The sequence below is a fragment of the Rosa rugosa genome, chromosome 3, assembly GCF_958449725.1.
Source record: "Rosa rugosa chromosome 3, drRosRugo1.1, whole genome shotgun sequence".
NCBI lineage: Eukaryota > Viridiplantae > Streptophyta > Magnoliopsida > Rosales > Rosaceae > Rosa > Rosa rugosa.
In genome coordinates, this window is record NC_084822.1 from 16200090 (window position 1) to 16214832 (window position 14743).

Sequence of the window (14743 nt, forward strand, 5' to 3'; positions counted from 1 at the left end):
CTCTATCACCTCAACTACAATCATCCCAATGCGACGTATGACCACGTCATGAGTGAGGCGGTCATTCACGCCCAGGCGGAATTCATCACATACGGAGAAACCCCACCGCCACCACTAACACCAAAATCAACACAGCCATCTTCCAGTCATCAGGAAACCGCTAGCAAGACCCCCTCAGCACCATCAACTGACAAGAAAAGGGAGTGGCAACAGGGCCACCACCAGAGCAAGCGGCAGAAGGACCAGCATTACCATAAGGGCAACCGCCCAACCCATGGGGATAACCGCAACAAGCAGGCGGAGTCCTCGCAACGGTATGCAGTTTTCACGGTCCTGACTGCCTCATATGAAGACATCTACAATCAGTGCAAGGATCAGATCCCACCGCCACCCCCTCCAAAATACCCAAAAACAGGCAAACCCAGGAACACCGGCAAGTGGTGCAAATACCACGAGGACAGCGGCCACAATACCAATAGCTGCAATGCTCTCAAAACGGCCATCGAGACCTTGTACCATGACGGCAAGTTGGAGCAGTTCAAGGTGCGTCAACCACCACCGGTAATTGCCAACGTTGAGACCTTGGGCCGCATCAACACCATCGATGGCGGTGCTCCAATCACCAGCATGTCTCACAGGGCAAGGAAGCGCTATGCACGCGCTAATCACCCAAAGGAAGTCTGCAACATCCGCTACGAAAGATCCGCCAAGCTCCCAAAATCAGGTTGGGAACCTATTACCTTTTCGGAGGAGGAAGAGCGCGGAGTGCATTTACCCCATGACGACCCATTCTTGGTCGATGCCATTCTGGGCAAATTCTCGGTGGGGAGAATTTTGGTAGATAGCGGGTCCGCTGTCAACGTCATCTTCAATGGTTGCTACGACCATCTCAAGCGGAACAAAAAACTACTCCAGGATCACGAGCCACTGCTCAGCTTCTCCGGTGACGTCACACAACCGCTGGGGTCAGATTACATGCGGCTGGTTATTGGCACTAGCCCCTGCATGGCGGAGGTGCATACAGAATTCATTATTGTCGACTGCTTCAGTTCGTACAACGCCATCATTGGTCGACCAGCGCTTAACAAGCTCAAGTGCATCATTGCCGGGTACATGCTTCTCATGAAGTTCCCCACACCTAACGGCACGGGCTGTGTCAGGGGAAGCCAACAGCTGGCACGAGAATGTTACTCAACGACTATAGCGCGGTCGACGCGCCGCCATGAAATTCTGACAGTGGGTAGTGAGGCACCGCCACCAAACATCTTTGAGGATCCTAGGGATGAGGAGGAGAAGTATGTACGGAAGGAGCTGGTCGACCCTGACACGTCGCTAAAGGTTGTCTGCCTCTCGGACGAACACCCTGAGCGGACAGTCCGCATAGGCGCCCATCTAAACCCAGAGGTGGAGGCAGAACTCACTCAGTTCCTACGCGATAATGCCGCCGTCTTTGCATGGTCATACGCGGACATGCCATGTATCTCTCCTGAAATTATCACTCATAAACTGACCATCAAACCCTCCTTTTATCCCATCAAGCAGAAGCGAAGGGCCTTTGATGAGGAAAAATATCGGGCAATCAGAGAGGAGGTTGCCAAACTCCAGGACATTGGGTTCATCCGCCAAGTCATCTATCCCCAGTGGATCTCAAACCTGGTAATGGTCAAAAAGGCCAGCGGCAAGTGGCGGATGTGTGTCGACTTCAAAAATCTCAACAAGGCATGCCCAAAGGATAGTTTCCCGCTACCTCGTATCGATCAGCTAGTCGATGCAACTGCCGGACATGAGCTCCTCAGCATGATGGACGCTTTCTCCGGATACAATCAGATCAAGATGCACCCCAGCGACCAGGAATGCACCACCTTCACCACCGACAAAGGCCTCTACTGCTACAATGTCATGCCTTTCTGTCTGAAGAACGCCGGTGCAACTTACCAGCGGTTGATGAACGCCATGTTCGCTGAGCATCTGGGAAAAATTATCGAGGTCTACGTGGACGACATGCTAGTCAAGAGCGTAAGGGCCAGCGGACATGTGGCAAACCTCAAGGTCATAGTAACCATTCTCTTGGCCTACGGCATGCGCCTCAACCCAGAGAAGTGTTTCTTTGCGGTCACCGCAAGCAAATTCCTGGGCTACATCGTCAGCGAGCGAGGCATCGAGGCTAACCCAGACAAGGTCCAGGCCATCCTTGACCTGGCAGATCCTGAATATAAGGTACACGTCCAGTGCCTCCAGGGCAAGTTAACCGCCCTTTCTCGGTTCATCTCTCGACTCACTGATAAGTGCGCCCCATTCTTCAAACTCCTCAAAACAACGCACAAGAAGGTCATCAACTGGAACCCAGAGTGCCAGGCGGCGTTCCAGGGCTTAAAGGAATACCTGGCGGCAGTCCCTCTCCTTTCTGTTCCTGTGCAAGGAGAAACACTATTCATCTACCTGGCGGTGTCGGCATCGGCGGTAAGTTGCGCCATTGTCCGGCGGGAAGGCCAAGATGAGCTTCCAGTGTTTTACGCCGGCAGAGGCATGAACGGAGCAGAAACAAGATATCCTCCCTTGGAGCAACTGGCCCTCGCACTTATCGTTGCTGCCAGACGCCTCCGGCAATACTTCCAGGCTCACACGATCCATGTGTTAACCAATCAGCCGCTGCGGCAAGTGATGCAGAACCCTGAGCACTCGGGGCGCCTCAGCAAGTGGGCCATTGAGCTCAGCGAGTTCGACATAGATTACAGGCCAAGAACCGCCATGAAAGGCCAGGCAGTGGCGGACTTCATCGCTGAGCTAACCGAGCGACAGCCGGAGCCCGGTGTTGAGACAAGGCCCGGAACAGAAATGGTGACCGTTGAGGAGGTAGCCCCCCCACAGTCAGATTGGAACCTGCATGTGGACGGCTCCGCCAGCGCCAAGGCCAGCGGCGCCGGAATCATCTTAACAGGACCCGGGGGACTGAACGCGGAATATGCGTTAAAATTCAACTTCAAAGCTTCAAACAACATGGCGGAGTACGAGGCACTCATCGCCGGTCTACTCCTCGCCATTGACTCGGGGGCTGACAGCGTCAACATATTCAGCGACTCCCAGCTAGTCGTTAACCAGGTCAACGACAGCTTCCAAGCCAAGGACCAGCAGTTAGCGGCATATTTGGGGTACGTCAAAACGTTGCTAAAAAAGTTCAAATTTCACAACATCACACAAATCCCCAGGGAAAAGAACGCCAAGGCTGATTCACTAGCGAGACTGGCAACCGCCCAGCCACATCAGAGTCCAGCGGACACAAGGGTAGAATACCTTGACAAGCCAAGCATCACAAAGACCCTGGCGGAGATCTTCAACATTGAAGTCAACTCCAGCTGGATGGACGAGATCATTGCATATAAGCGCAACGGCACATTGCCAGAGGATAAGATCCAGGCAAGACAGCTCAAGCGGAGAGCAACCCGCTACAACATTCAGAATGGCAAGCTGTACCGTCAGGGGTTCACCTACCCCAACCTCCGCTGCCTAACCCCAGAGGAGGGAAAGATCGTCCTGGCGGAAATCCACGGCGGAGAATGTGGAAACCACTCAGGTGCCAGATCATTGGCCAACCGCACATTGCGACAGGGCTACTTCTGGCCCACACTGGGTGATGACGCCCGGAAAATTTCAAGGTCTTGCCACAAATGCCAACAGTTCACGGATCTCCCACATGCACCGGCGGAACCTCTGTCAGTCATCATCGGCCCTTGGGTTCACTCCACGTGGGGCCTCGATTTGATGGGAAAATTCCAAACCGCCAAGGGCCAATTCAAGTACATCATTGTAGCCATCGACTACAACAGCAAATGGATAGAGGCGGAGCCACTAACGGCAATTACTACCGCCAAGGTCATTCGCTTCCTCTGGAAGAACATCTACTGCCGCTATGGTGTCCCACACACAATCATTACAGACAACGGTACACAGTTCAACAACAAGGAACTCATATCGTTCACCGCCAACTTGGGCACCAAGTTAAGTTTTGCATCTGTCGCCCATCCCCAAACCAACGGCCAGGTCGAAGCAGCAAACAAGATAATCAAGAAGCTGCTAAAAAAGAAGCTCGACAGCGCCAAGGGTTTATGGGCGGAGAAGCTTCCAGAAGTCCTATGGGCCATCCGGACGACTCCAACTACCGCCACCGGCGAAACGCCTTTCTGCATGATGTTCGGCACAGAGGCGGTCCTACCTATTGAAGTAACTCAGCCTACCGCTAGGGTCGAGGGCTACTGCCCAGACACCAACGGCGACGGCATCAACCTGGACAGGGACCTCCTAGAAGAAAAAAGACTCAAGGCCCATTTGCGCAACTTGCAAAACAAAAGGCTGGTATCGCGTTTCTATAACGCCAGAGTCAAAGCCCGGAACCTCCAACTGGGGGACTGGGTAATGAAAGAAGTCATTCCACCACCAACAAAGCTCCGCCCAACTTGGGAAGGCCCATACAACATTGTGGAAGTCGTGAGCCCAGGCACCTTCTACTTAATGGACAAGGATGGCGTCAAATCGGCCCACCCTTGGAATACTGAACACCTTCGGTATTATTACAAATAGTCAGACCGCTACCCAGGAGCATCTTGACTTAGCTAAATTTTTGCTTAATATTTAGCTAAGGGAAGCTACCCGACGGGTACTACCCCACTTTTGTACGCTGATCAATCAGCTATCAACGAAACGAGGAATTATTCAAACCATTGTTACCAAGTCTAGCACTGAGGGCAACTGGCAACGCCAGCGATCGTCAGCGGACCTCGTCCGCTACGAGGTGCACTTGGACCAATTTTAATTCCTTTAATGTGTCATTGATTGACAAAAGCAAAATGTAACTCAAAGTACTAACGGTACAAACACATGGGGCAAACACAAACTCAAAATTTCATATTATTCAGCAAAACATTACAAAATGGCATGCCTCAACGGCTACAAAAGAAACAAAGTTGAAAAATCGGGAGCGATCCAAACTGGCCTCAGGGGTGGCCTTCGACATCTTCTGCTTCGGCAGGCGGCGGCACGACCGCTCGACTCGTCTGATCGGACCCTCGCGCTGTCGGACTTGGAGTCTCGATGGTGCCATCCGCACGGGTGTGCGCCGCCAGGAAACCAGCGCGCGACACCTCCGATGGGGTGGGGTTGGGAGTCTGCTGGGACCCTTCCGCCGGATGCGCACCACTTTCCCCGCTACCTGACCGGGCACCTCCCGCTGGAGCGGCCACGCCGTCTCTCTCCGTGGGGGAACTCTTGACTGGCGGCGCATCGGGCTGCGACGCTTTGGCGAAGTCGATGGCACCCTTCCGCTTCAGCATATCTATGTTTGCCAGGGCCCCGGCCTTCGCCGACTCGGTCATCGCCTTCTTAAACTCCGCAGACCGCTTGAATGCCTCGACAGCGGCTGCCGCAGCGGTATTCCCTTCAGCTCTCAGACGAGCAACCTCACCTTCTAACCGCTTCAACTCCGTCACCCTGGCGGCGGACTCCCGCTGTACGATAATAAGTTTTTTGTCCTTGGCGGCAATCCGCTCCTCCAGCAACGCAACATCCTGCTCCAACTTGGAGACGCGGTCATTCCTCTCCAAGTCACGCTCGATGGCCACGCGAAGCTTACCGCGGGCATCGGCAAGGTCACACTCTGCCTTAGCCAGGCGCCGCTCTGCTTCTGCCAGCTTCTCCTTCTCCTCCGCCAACTCCCTCTGGAGACCTTGAATTTCCTCCTGCAGCTCCCCCTCGACCATGGGCTGCTTCGACGCCGCCACAAACATGTCGTGCAGTCCCGCAGATCTTTGCCCAAACGCCAGGTTGAAGGGCGATTGGTCAATTGCTGTCGGGCGTGAGATACCCGCTAGGCCGCCGAACCCTAGCCGTTCGCATAGGTGGAAGAGAAATTCCCGCTCCCCATCTGTCATGAACGGTGCGTACTCGGCAAACGAGTCTAGCTCGCTGGCAACGGGCTCTTCTCCCTCCCCCACAACAGTCTTCGACGGAGCTCCTCGGGCCCTCTTCTGTCGGCGCGAGCCGATCACCTCCACGTCCTCCCCCTCTTCCTCGTCAGGGGAGTCGGCCTGCCGACGTTTTCTCTCCGGCGCCCTCTGGTTCCCGGCGGCAGTCTTCGTCACCCTCACCGGCGGTTCCTCCCTTGCTGCAATGACAGTATCCGCCGGCGGCACCACCTTTTCCTTTTGGGGGCCACGCCTGTTGGCGGGCATCCGATCTTTCTGCTGCCCAGCCGCAGCGCCTCCCTTCTTCCCGCCAGCCACTGGGACCCCCGCCTGCACTACCGGCAGGCCATCCTCACCAAGATGGGAGTGGTGCGGCATTGGCAGCACTACCGGAACCTCCGACTGGCTCAGCGCCAGTGTCTCGGGGTTCACCAGCGTCTGTTGGGCCGCCAGCCCCTCGGCGTACATGGTCTCCAGATAATTGTCCACTTCGGCGCGGTCCATTGCTTTTTCGAAAGCGTAGCGGCTCGACTTATTTCCTGGCGGAGGTTCTGGGAAAATATACATAAGCCAGTCAGTCTCGGCTACTTATTACAAAGGAAACATCGGTCTGACGGAAATTTCTTACCAACGGAGCGAGTAAGTTTCTGGTCGACTAGCAACTCCCAGCCAGTCAGAAGTCTAAAGTCCAGCAGGTTACGGTTCCGCCAGCAGCCTCTGATACGAGCAATGCGACACTCCTCCTCCCGCGTTAGGTTGTACCGCAGTCCCGCTGCACAAACACAAGTGGATTAGTAAGAATACAAAGCCTTCAAGATAAAAACCCTGCCGGCTACCGCCAGCGGAAAATGGTCACCAACCTCGGATAGGTTGGAATTCCGACTTAATCCTAAACGTCGGCCCTTCTTCGTTCGCTCCAGCCTGGTACTCCCATCCCTCCGTGGCGACACAGAAGGTCCCCCGCCAATAGGACATTGAATCCCTTAGGTTTTCTATCAGCTTCGGTGCTCCCTGACGGCGGCTCAGGTTCACTTGCCCTCTGCAACCCTGGCGCTTCACGTACACCAGCTCGTAGAAGTGAAGCACTTCCGCCACGGTAGGCCCCTCGCACCCGGACAACCGCCACAAGGAGTTCATCGCCAGCAGCAGACGCCACATGTTGGGACAAACCTGACCGAACGCAAGGCCGAATTCACACACCAGGATTTGCAGATTCGGCACCAGCGGTAATGTCACTCCTTGGCGGAGTATCGCTTCGTGAACGGCCGCAAATCCCACCGGGAGAATTGACGCCTTATCATCCGCAGTCGGCGGGCGCAGCTTCACAGAGCCCGGCAGCCGGAACGTCCGCTTCATCTTGCTAACAGCGGCGAGAGTCATCCGCCCTCCCGCCTCGTCGACGGGGGTGCCATCCCGGAGGAACCACGCGGACTCAGCGTCCTCCCCCGCTGTTTCCTCATCCTCAGCGGATCCGCTGGCGGCACTGTTGCTCGCCAAGCGCTCGTCGCGCCTAGCTTTGGCCGCCGCCACCTCACCCGCCTTAGAGCTCTCCGGACGTGACGTACGACCCATGGCTATTGCCCAAGGTATGGTCTGTAGCGGCTCAACCTCTAGCGGTTCCGGCAGTGAGGTTCCTGCATGGGCAGACGGACGCAACGAGTCAATAAATACCCTATCCGCCGCGCTGAACGACACGTCAGACCCGGAATCCTCACTGCTCGATATCTCTATGACGTTAGCCATCCCAAACCCTAAAACCCACACCAGTTAGCACAAGCACAGATCTAGCCTATTCTCACATCAGTTATCGACAAGAACATCAGTCACAGTTTACCCAGAAATCACAAAAACAGGAACAAATAACCAACAAACACTGAACCCAGATTCGACCATCTAGCAAACCCAGAAATCCCAACTGTCAAAAACACCAAAACCCATCCCCCAAAGCCCACTTTACACACTCAGAACACCCCAAATTCACAAAACCCAGAAAACTGACAACAACAAGTACATAGAAATTCAGTGGAACAGGGATAGGATTCAGAGAACCAACCTTACTGATGAAACCTTTGCTGTGATTGCAAGCGCTTGTCCTCACCAATAGAAACTTCGTTCCCAAGACCCGGTGACTCCACAGCTTTCGCCCCGCAGGACTCTATTCGCAAATCGCAGAGAGCTTGAAGACGACGACTCGGGTTTGAAGTTTTCACAAAATGTCAAATCTCGCTAAGGTTCCCCCCTTTTTATGTCAACATCAACGCGTTCTAGGCCGTCCGCTAAAATACGACATCACACACCAGCCGTACACGTGTCACCACTTTTCACTTACTCTCCGGATTAACCGAGGCGTCGCCTCGGTTACGAAATCCATCATTACTATCATTAATGGCGAGAAGACGGCTACGCTTAAGGGACAGGCCTGCGCACGCTAACCCTCTACGGGTTCAACACGTGTTTACCACCACCAGACGAAGCGTCTGGTGGAGGTAACCACTTGCGATGGATTCCCCAACCGTCCGAAGTCTCCGCTGAGCGAAACCCCGCCAGCGGAACTTCTCCCTTGTCATTTTCCAAGTGACAAAGTCTCCGCTGAGCGAAACTCCGCCAGCGGAACTTCTCCCTTGTCATTTTCCAAGTGACGAAGTCTCCGCTGAGCGACACCTCGCCAGCGGAACTTCTCCCTTGTCATTTTCCAAGTGACGAAGTCTCCGCTGAGCGAAACCCCGCCAGCGGAACTTCTCCCTTATCATTTTCCAAGTGACGAAGTCTCCGCTGAGCGACACCCCGCCAGCGGAACTTCTCCCTTGTCATCTTCCAAGTGACGAAGTCTCCGCTGAGCGAAACCCCGCCAGCGGAACTTCTCCCTTGTCATTTTCCAAGTGACGAAGTCTCCGCTGAGCGACACCCCGCCAGCGGAACTTCTCCCTTGTCATTTTCCAAGTGACGAAGTCTCCGCTGAGCGAAACCCCGCCAGCGGAACTTCTCCCTTGTCATCTTCCAAGTGACAAAGTCTCCGCTGAGCGACACCCCGCCAGCGGAACTTCTCCCTTGTCATCTTCCAAGTGACGAATTCTCCGCTGAGCGAAACCCCGCCAGCGGAACTTCTCCCTTGTCATTTTCCAAGTGACGAAGTCTCCGCTGAGCGAAACCCCACCAGCGGAACTTCTCCCTTGACATCTTGCAAGCGGGGCATCTTCCGCTACACACCTCTAGCGGAGCCCCTTATCATCTTGCAGACCGCGTACTTTGTTCAGTGAAGTATCGCTCAATAAAATACCGCCAGGCACGTCTACTGGACGCTGCTTCCTGCTCCAATCAGCGGGGGGACTTCCGCCAGCGGCGGATCCCGAGGCCACGCCTCACTCTGACAACGACCGCCACGGGGCGTTACCGTCAGACGGTCCCTACGGGACACGGGGACTTGTGTCAACAGTCTACGACGGCCCTGATCAGGCACGTTGACCCCCGTCACTTGGGTGCTAAAGATTGGGCTCGCTACCCAACACCCTCTGCTCCGCGCAGCTCCCCCTCAACAAACAATTTACGGACCATCCGGAGGTCTATCTTAGCCGGGGAGTGGGGGACTCCCTGGGGGGCCTAGCAGAGGCCCACCCGAAAGGGTATAAAGCGTTTGCTCAGTAAAATCCATGGTTGACAACGCACTGACGCTAATTATGCTCTTGCAAGCCTAGCGGAAGAAAACGCTTCGAACTGCCGAACAACTCCCCAACCAAGATTGCCCTCCTTGACTGGGGAATTGGGGGACTTGTACATATATGTACATTTGCAAGCATAATTAGCTATAATGGGCCACGCTCGTTCGACCGCCAAAGGTACTAATTCCAACCAAGGGAATGACATGCAAACACACCGCCAGGCGGGCTACAACCTCGGCGGCGGATCACCCCCAGATCACAGCCAACGCGCCGCCACGCGCTGCGCCAAGGTAGCATCAGAAGCTCCCAGAGCTGGGGACTGAAGCACATCAGTCCCACATCGAAAACAAAGAGAAGATCAACCTCCTCCTCACCTATAAAAGGTTCTCTCCTCTCTCCTCATTAATTACGCATTCAATACTTACCTACTGTTACTTTGTCAACATAAATACATTGACTAACTTAGGCATCGGAGAGTTGAAGACCGCCCAACGCGGTCTCCCTCTGACGCCCTTTGTATTTTACTTGACAGGTAGCGGAGATTTTGAGAACGTCACAAGTATCGATCCGCCCACCGGATCAGCGTTAACAAAGGTTCAGCTACCGCCGAACTTTTAGACATTAACAGATAGTTTCTGCTGAGTGGTCACTGGCTCATTAATCACCAGATCGGCAATTCGATTGAGCTCCTGATCCACTACCTTGAGTAGGACCTTGTCTGCAAAATTCTGAATCTCAGCTTCCTTACTGGGATGGGGTTCATTGTCAGTCAGAGAAGTTTGAGGATGTTGAGCTTGGAGCTTGGGTTTTACACGGTACTCTTGCCTAACCACAGGCTTAGTTTGTTGTTTCTTCTCCACACCACCGTTGAGATGATGAGAATTGTTAACATCTTTGATGATGCGCTTGCAACGATCGATGGTGTGTCCAACCATTCCACAATTATCACACATATTCTCGTATATAACTTCAATTGCAAAACAATGGTTCTCCCTTTCAACCATCAGACTAGAAGGCAGATTACTAGCTAGATCAACATCCACAAGAACTCTTGCAAAATAGCCAAATGCTCTTTCTTTAGTAGCCCTGTCCAATTGCAAAGGTGTGCCCACTCCACGAGCAATCTCCATTAGATGCTGCGGGTGCCAGTAGTCTTGACTCAATCCATAAAACCTAACCCAAATTTGCGAATGAGTCTGAGGGAGAGTGTCCCCTGGCTTGAAATCCGGCTGCCATTGGGAGAGACGAAACAACCCGCTAGCCAAGGTGCAAGTACCCCCACCCCAAATTCTTCGCATATCTGATTCTGTATCAAAATGAATATCAAAATATCCCTTCCCCAAAGGAACCAATCTCCAGGGTGATGAAGGCTTCCATAAAGAAGTAAGAGAGGCCTTCAAATCATGAAGCTTCAATGGAGCAGATCCTTTGCGCAAAAGTAATCTACCAATCAAATTGGTTTTGAAGGTCTTCAGTTGTTCCTGATACAAAGCTTCATTAATCTTGACATAGGTCATATCACCATGAACAACAGGAGCAGCAGTTGGCTAAGAGCAACTGTGGATTCGACTGACCCAGAGACAATAGAAGTGAATGTCTTTGGTTTGGTTGTCTTTGCCGGTGGCGGAGAGGAATTTTCCAAGGCCGGGGTCGGATTCAGAAAAGACCAAGGACAGATCGCCCTTGGCTCGACGGAGGTAGAAGCCGCCATGGCGGCATAGGGAAGAAACCCTTGGACGCTGGTTTTCTTTTTTTTTCCCAGACCCGCGCATGTAGGCGCGTTCTCTAATTCAAGACTTCTTAATTCCAAGTCATTTATCTCTCCTAAAGCCATGTCTTCTTCATACGAAGGTACTTATGTAAGGAGTCGTGGCTTGCCCCTACGCTTACCTAATCATGTGTCAATTAAGCTACTCAACAGTAGAGAGACAACTCTATTAGGGATGGAGTATGATTATCGAGTTGTTAGAATATGATAATAATACATATCAAAAACATACATTTTCAGATCAAGACATTACATTTCACAATAAAATGTCGCCCATTCTTGAACCATGTACCTCGTTTATACACATTTTCATATGGTTTCTTGATGCAATAGGAGAAAATGTACTTTTTCAATAGATTTCAAAACTTTCCATTAAAAAATAACATTCATTCAAATTTGGTCCCATTTTTTTTTCTTTGGTGTAGATAATATTACAACTAAGAATAATACAACATTCAAATATGATTTGACCTTGTTTTTTTTTTAAAAAGAATCTCAAGTCTAGCAGCTGCTTTGCACGTCGTGTATAGTGTCAACGTTTGGTGATTGACAGATCTTTGTTCTTTGAGGCTACAGCTCATTCATCGGAGGAATGGTGCAGAGGTGCTGTGCGCGTTAGGGCTGGGCTTTGTGCTGATGTGCATGTGAGGTTGTTGACTTGATATTTCATCGATAAGAAGAATCGAGTCAATTTCTTCTTATCGATTTTACAAGCGATCGATCGGGACAAGAAGAAGAGATTGGTGAATTCCGGCTACAAAAACTTTGGTTGATGTTTCGAGTTCTGCTGGTGGGTATGATGGCTGCAAAAAATATCAAATTTGTCAAACGAGAATGTAAATGACAAGATTCTTTTAAAGACTACTACAAACTTAACACTAGTCATGGTGGGATTAGAGGGCTCGGGGATTTTAAAAAAATAAAAAATAAAAAAAAGAAAGAGGCCTCGGGGATTATTATTGTTTTTTTTTTTTTTGATAAAAAGGAAGTCATAAATTTTATTGAAATAAGGAAGATTACAACAATATGATGCGAAAGTGCATCAATAAAGAAAATAAATAGTACGAAAAGAAAAAATGCAAAAATCATCGAAAATACAAAGCACATTAAAGGGGCAAGAACAGATGCATCTAAACGCAAAGCTGATACGGATTAGAGCCGTGTAGTGAATTGAGTTGGTGGTTTGATTACCCATGCAAATCCAACGCACAGAATGACAGAAGTCAATTCAGCGCAGAACAGAGGACAATCTTCCACCCAAAGATAGAAGCCAGCTAAGATTGTTAGAACATGGCCGTGTTGGCAGACGATCTTTCACAAATAGATACCAAAGACTTGGGTCTCGAATCCAATACCACTAACGCACAAAAGTCCCAAGCCATTCTAGCTTATGACAAACAACTCAACAAAGATAATGTGTCGCAGTTCAAGCCAAAATCCCACACGGATCCCAAATCCGAATCCATTTGCAAAGCCCACTCGAATCCCAGATCTGGATCCAAACCAAAGGAAGCCCATAACCTTCTACTCTTGTCCACCCACTAAGACTCATGCCCAAATCCAAAACAACTTGAGCCCAAGGCCCACTAGGTCGTCTCCAAGTAGCCAATTCATTTGGACATTTGACCCTGCCGTCGGTGACCCACCAAGCCTCCGCTATGTCGCCACTCAATGGGTCGTTGTCTACCCCACCATGCATACTGTGTTGACTTCGAAGATCGCTGGCATCCCAGAAGAAATAGCCAAGTCCACTAAGTGCAGACCCACAGGCCGGACGGGATAACGTCAGACTCGTGCCATCCAGCCGAAGACTACCGGGGCCTCTACTAGGATCCCACTCCGCCCAATAATCGTTGCCACCCTCTTCTATCGTCCCAACAGTTCGTTAGCCCATCGACAAAGCCTTACCAGCGCCTAAAGGGTCCCATAAAAAAAAACACGCTGCCTCTAAAGACAACGAAATTGAACACAAAGAGGCCGAAGCCTGAAATTTTCTCCATGAATGGTGTAAGTATAGATCGCAACGAACTAGGAAGACGCGCTGCTCCACAAACCCTACTAGAGCGCTAGGTCTTTGTAATCAGCCTTAAGAGTCTCCTTTAAAAGAACCTAAGCCTAAAATTAGTAAAGCAATTCTAGGTGAGGCCTCGGGGATTTGATAACAAATGAAAGAGGTGAACTAATGGTGAACTAATGGGAGCATGTGCAGATTCATTAGATAATATTTTTATACTCTCACTATGTATTTCATGATATTTAAAGCGGTATAAAATTTTCTTTAGATACAATACAAGAACTATTGTGAACTCAAATGAAAAATTTTGTTAACAACATCAAAATTTCAATACTTTCAACTAATACCAATCATTTTCTGTATCAAAATTACGTGAATAGATATGCTTTAGCCTAGATTTATTATTATTTTTTTATTAGTATTTTTTTTTTTTAAAATAACAGCTAGTGTAGCTGCCCTCAAACCTTCATTAATGAAACTGCTGAATAAAAAGGAGGAGAGGGGCGTAAAGCCTAAACCCCGAACAATTAGTAACGAGAGAATATCCCGAATAATAACAGGAACTCCCACTAATCTTGTGTATTCAAACATGCACCAAGTAGCAAGAGTTGACATACCAGATAACTGTACAACTCCAGGACCATTTACTTCACAACGGTGATATACCGAAAAGATAAAGCTCATATAAAGCTATAAAACAATAAAAATCTTTTTTTGCATACGTTGCAACTTGACCGAAATAACTTATAAAAATCATTATATCTATTTCAATGTATGTAATATTTTTGGAGTTCCTTTAAAATGAAATGAATAATTGGAACACTTGTGTAACGTCCCGAACCTGAATTTACCCGTTTACTAGTCATTTGGACGGTAAACGACATTTACTTTCATTTTTATTGTCATTTCAGCACTTTTAGTGGCCCTAAAAGTTGACTTTTTGATCGGGTCAAAATTTGAGAAAACTTCATTCGTGAAAGTTGTAGGGGACGTTAAACCGAGCGCGTGCATATGTGGTTCGTAAAAATCAGAGCTCGTATGCGAAAGTTATAAGCGAAAAAGGAAAGGTTGCCGTTCATGGTAAGTTTCTATAAAAAGGAAAATCACTGTGGTAAGTCTCCAATTTTGGAAACTTACCGGGCTCTCTCTCTCTCTCCTCTCCCCTCTCCCCCGATCTCTCCTCCTCCGGTTTCGGGGTTTTTCGAATTTCCGGCGTAACTTCCGATTCCGGCCACCTGACGGCGTGCCACCGGTCATTCTAGGACCGCCTCTCCCTTCTCTACACGCTGGTACCCTGGGCTTTCGACGATTTGGCCGGAAAACCTCGATTCGAAGCAAAATCTCCTCCGGG

The 14743-nt window shown here is 50.4% G+C and overlaps 1 protein-coding gene across 1 annotated transcript; it reads right to left on the reverse strand.

Moving 5' to 3' along the window:
- Positions 1-10224: 10224 nt before the first annotated feature.
- On the reverse strand, positions 10225-11127 carry LOC133737323 (uncharacterized). Its single transcript, XM_062164905.1, has one exon. The coding sequence runs from the start codon at positions 11125-11127 to the stop codon at positions 10225-10227; it is 903 nt and encodes a 300-aa protein (XP_062020889.1).
- Positions 11128-14743: the final 3616 nt, after the last annotated feature.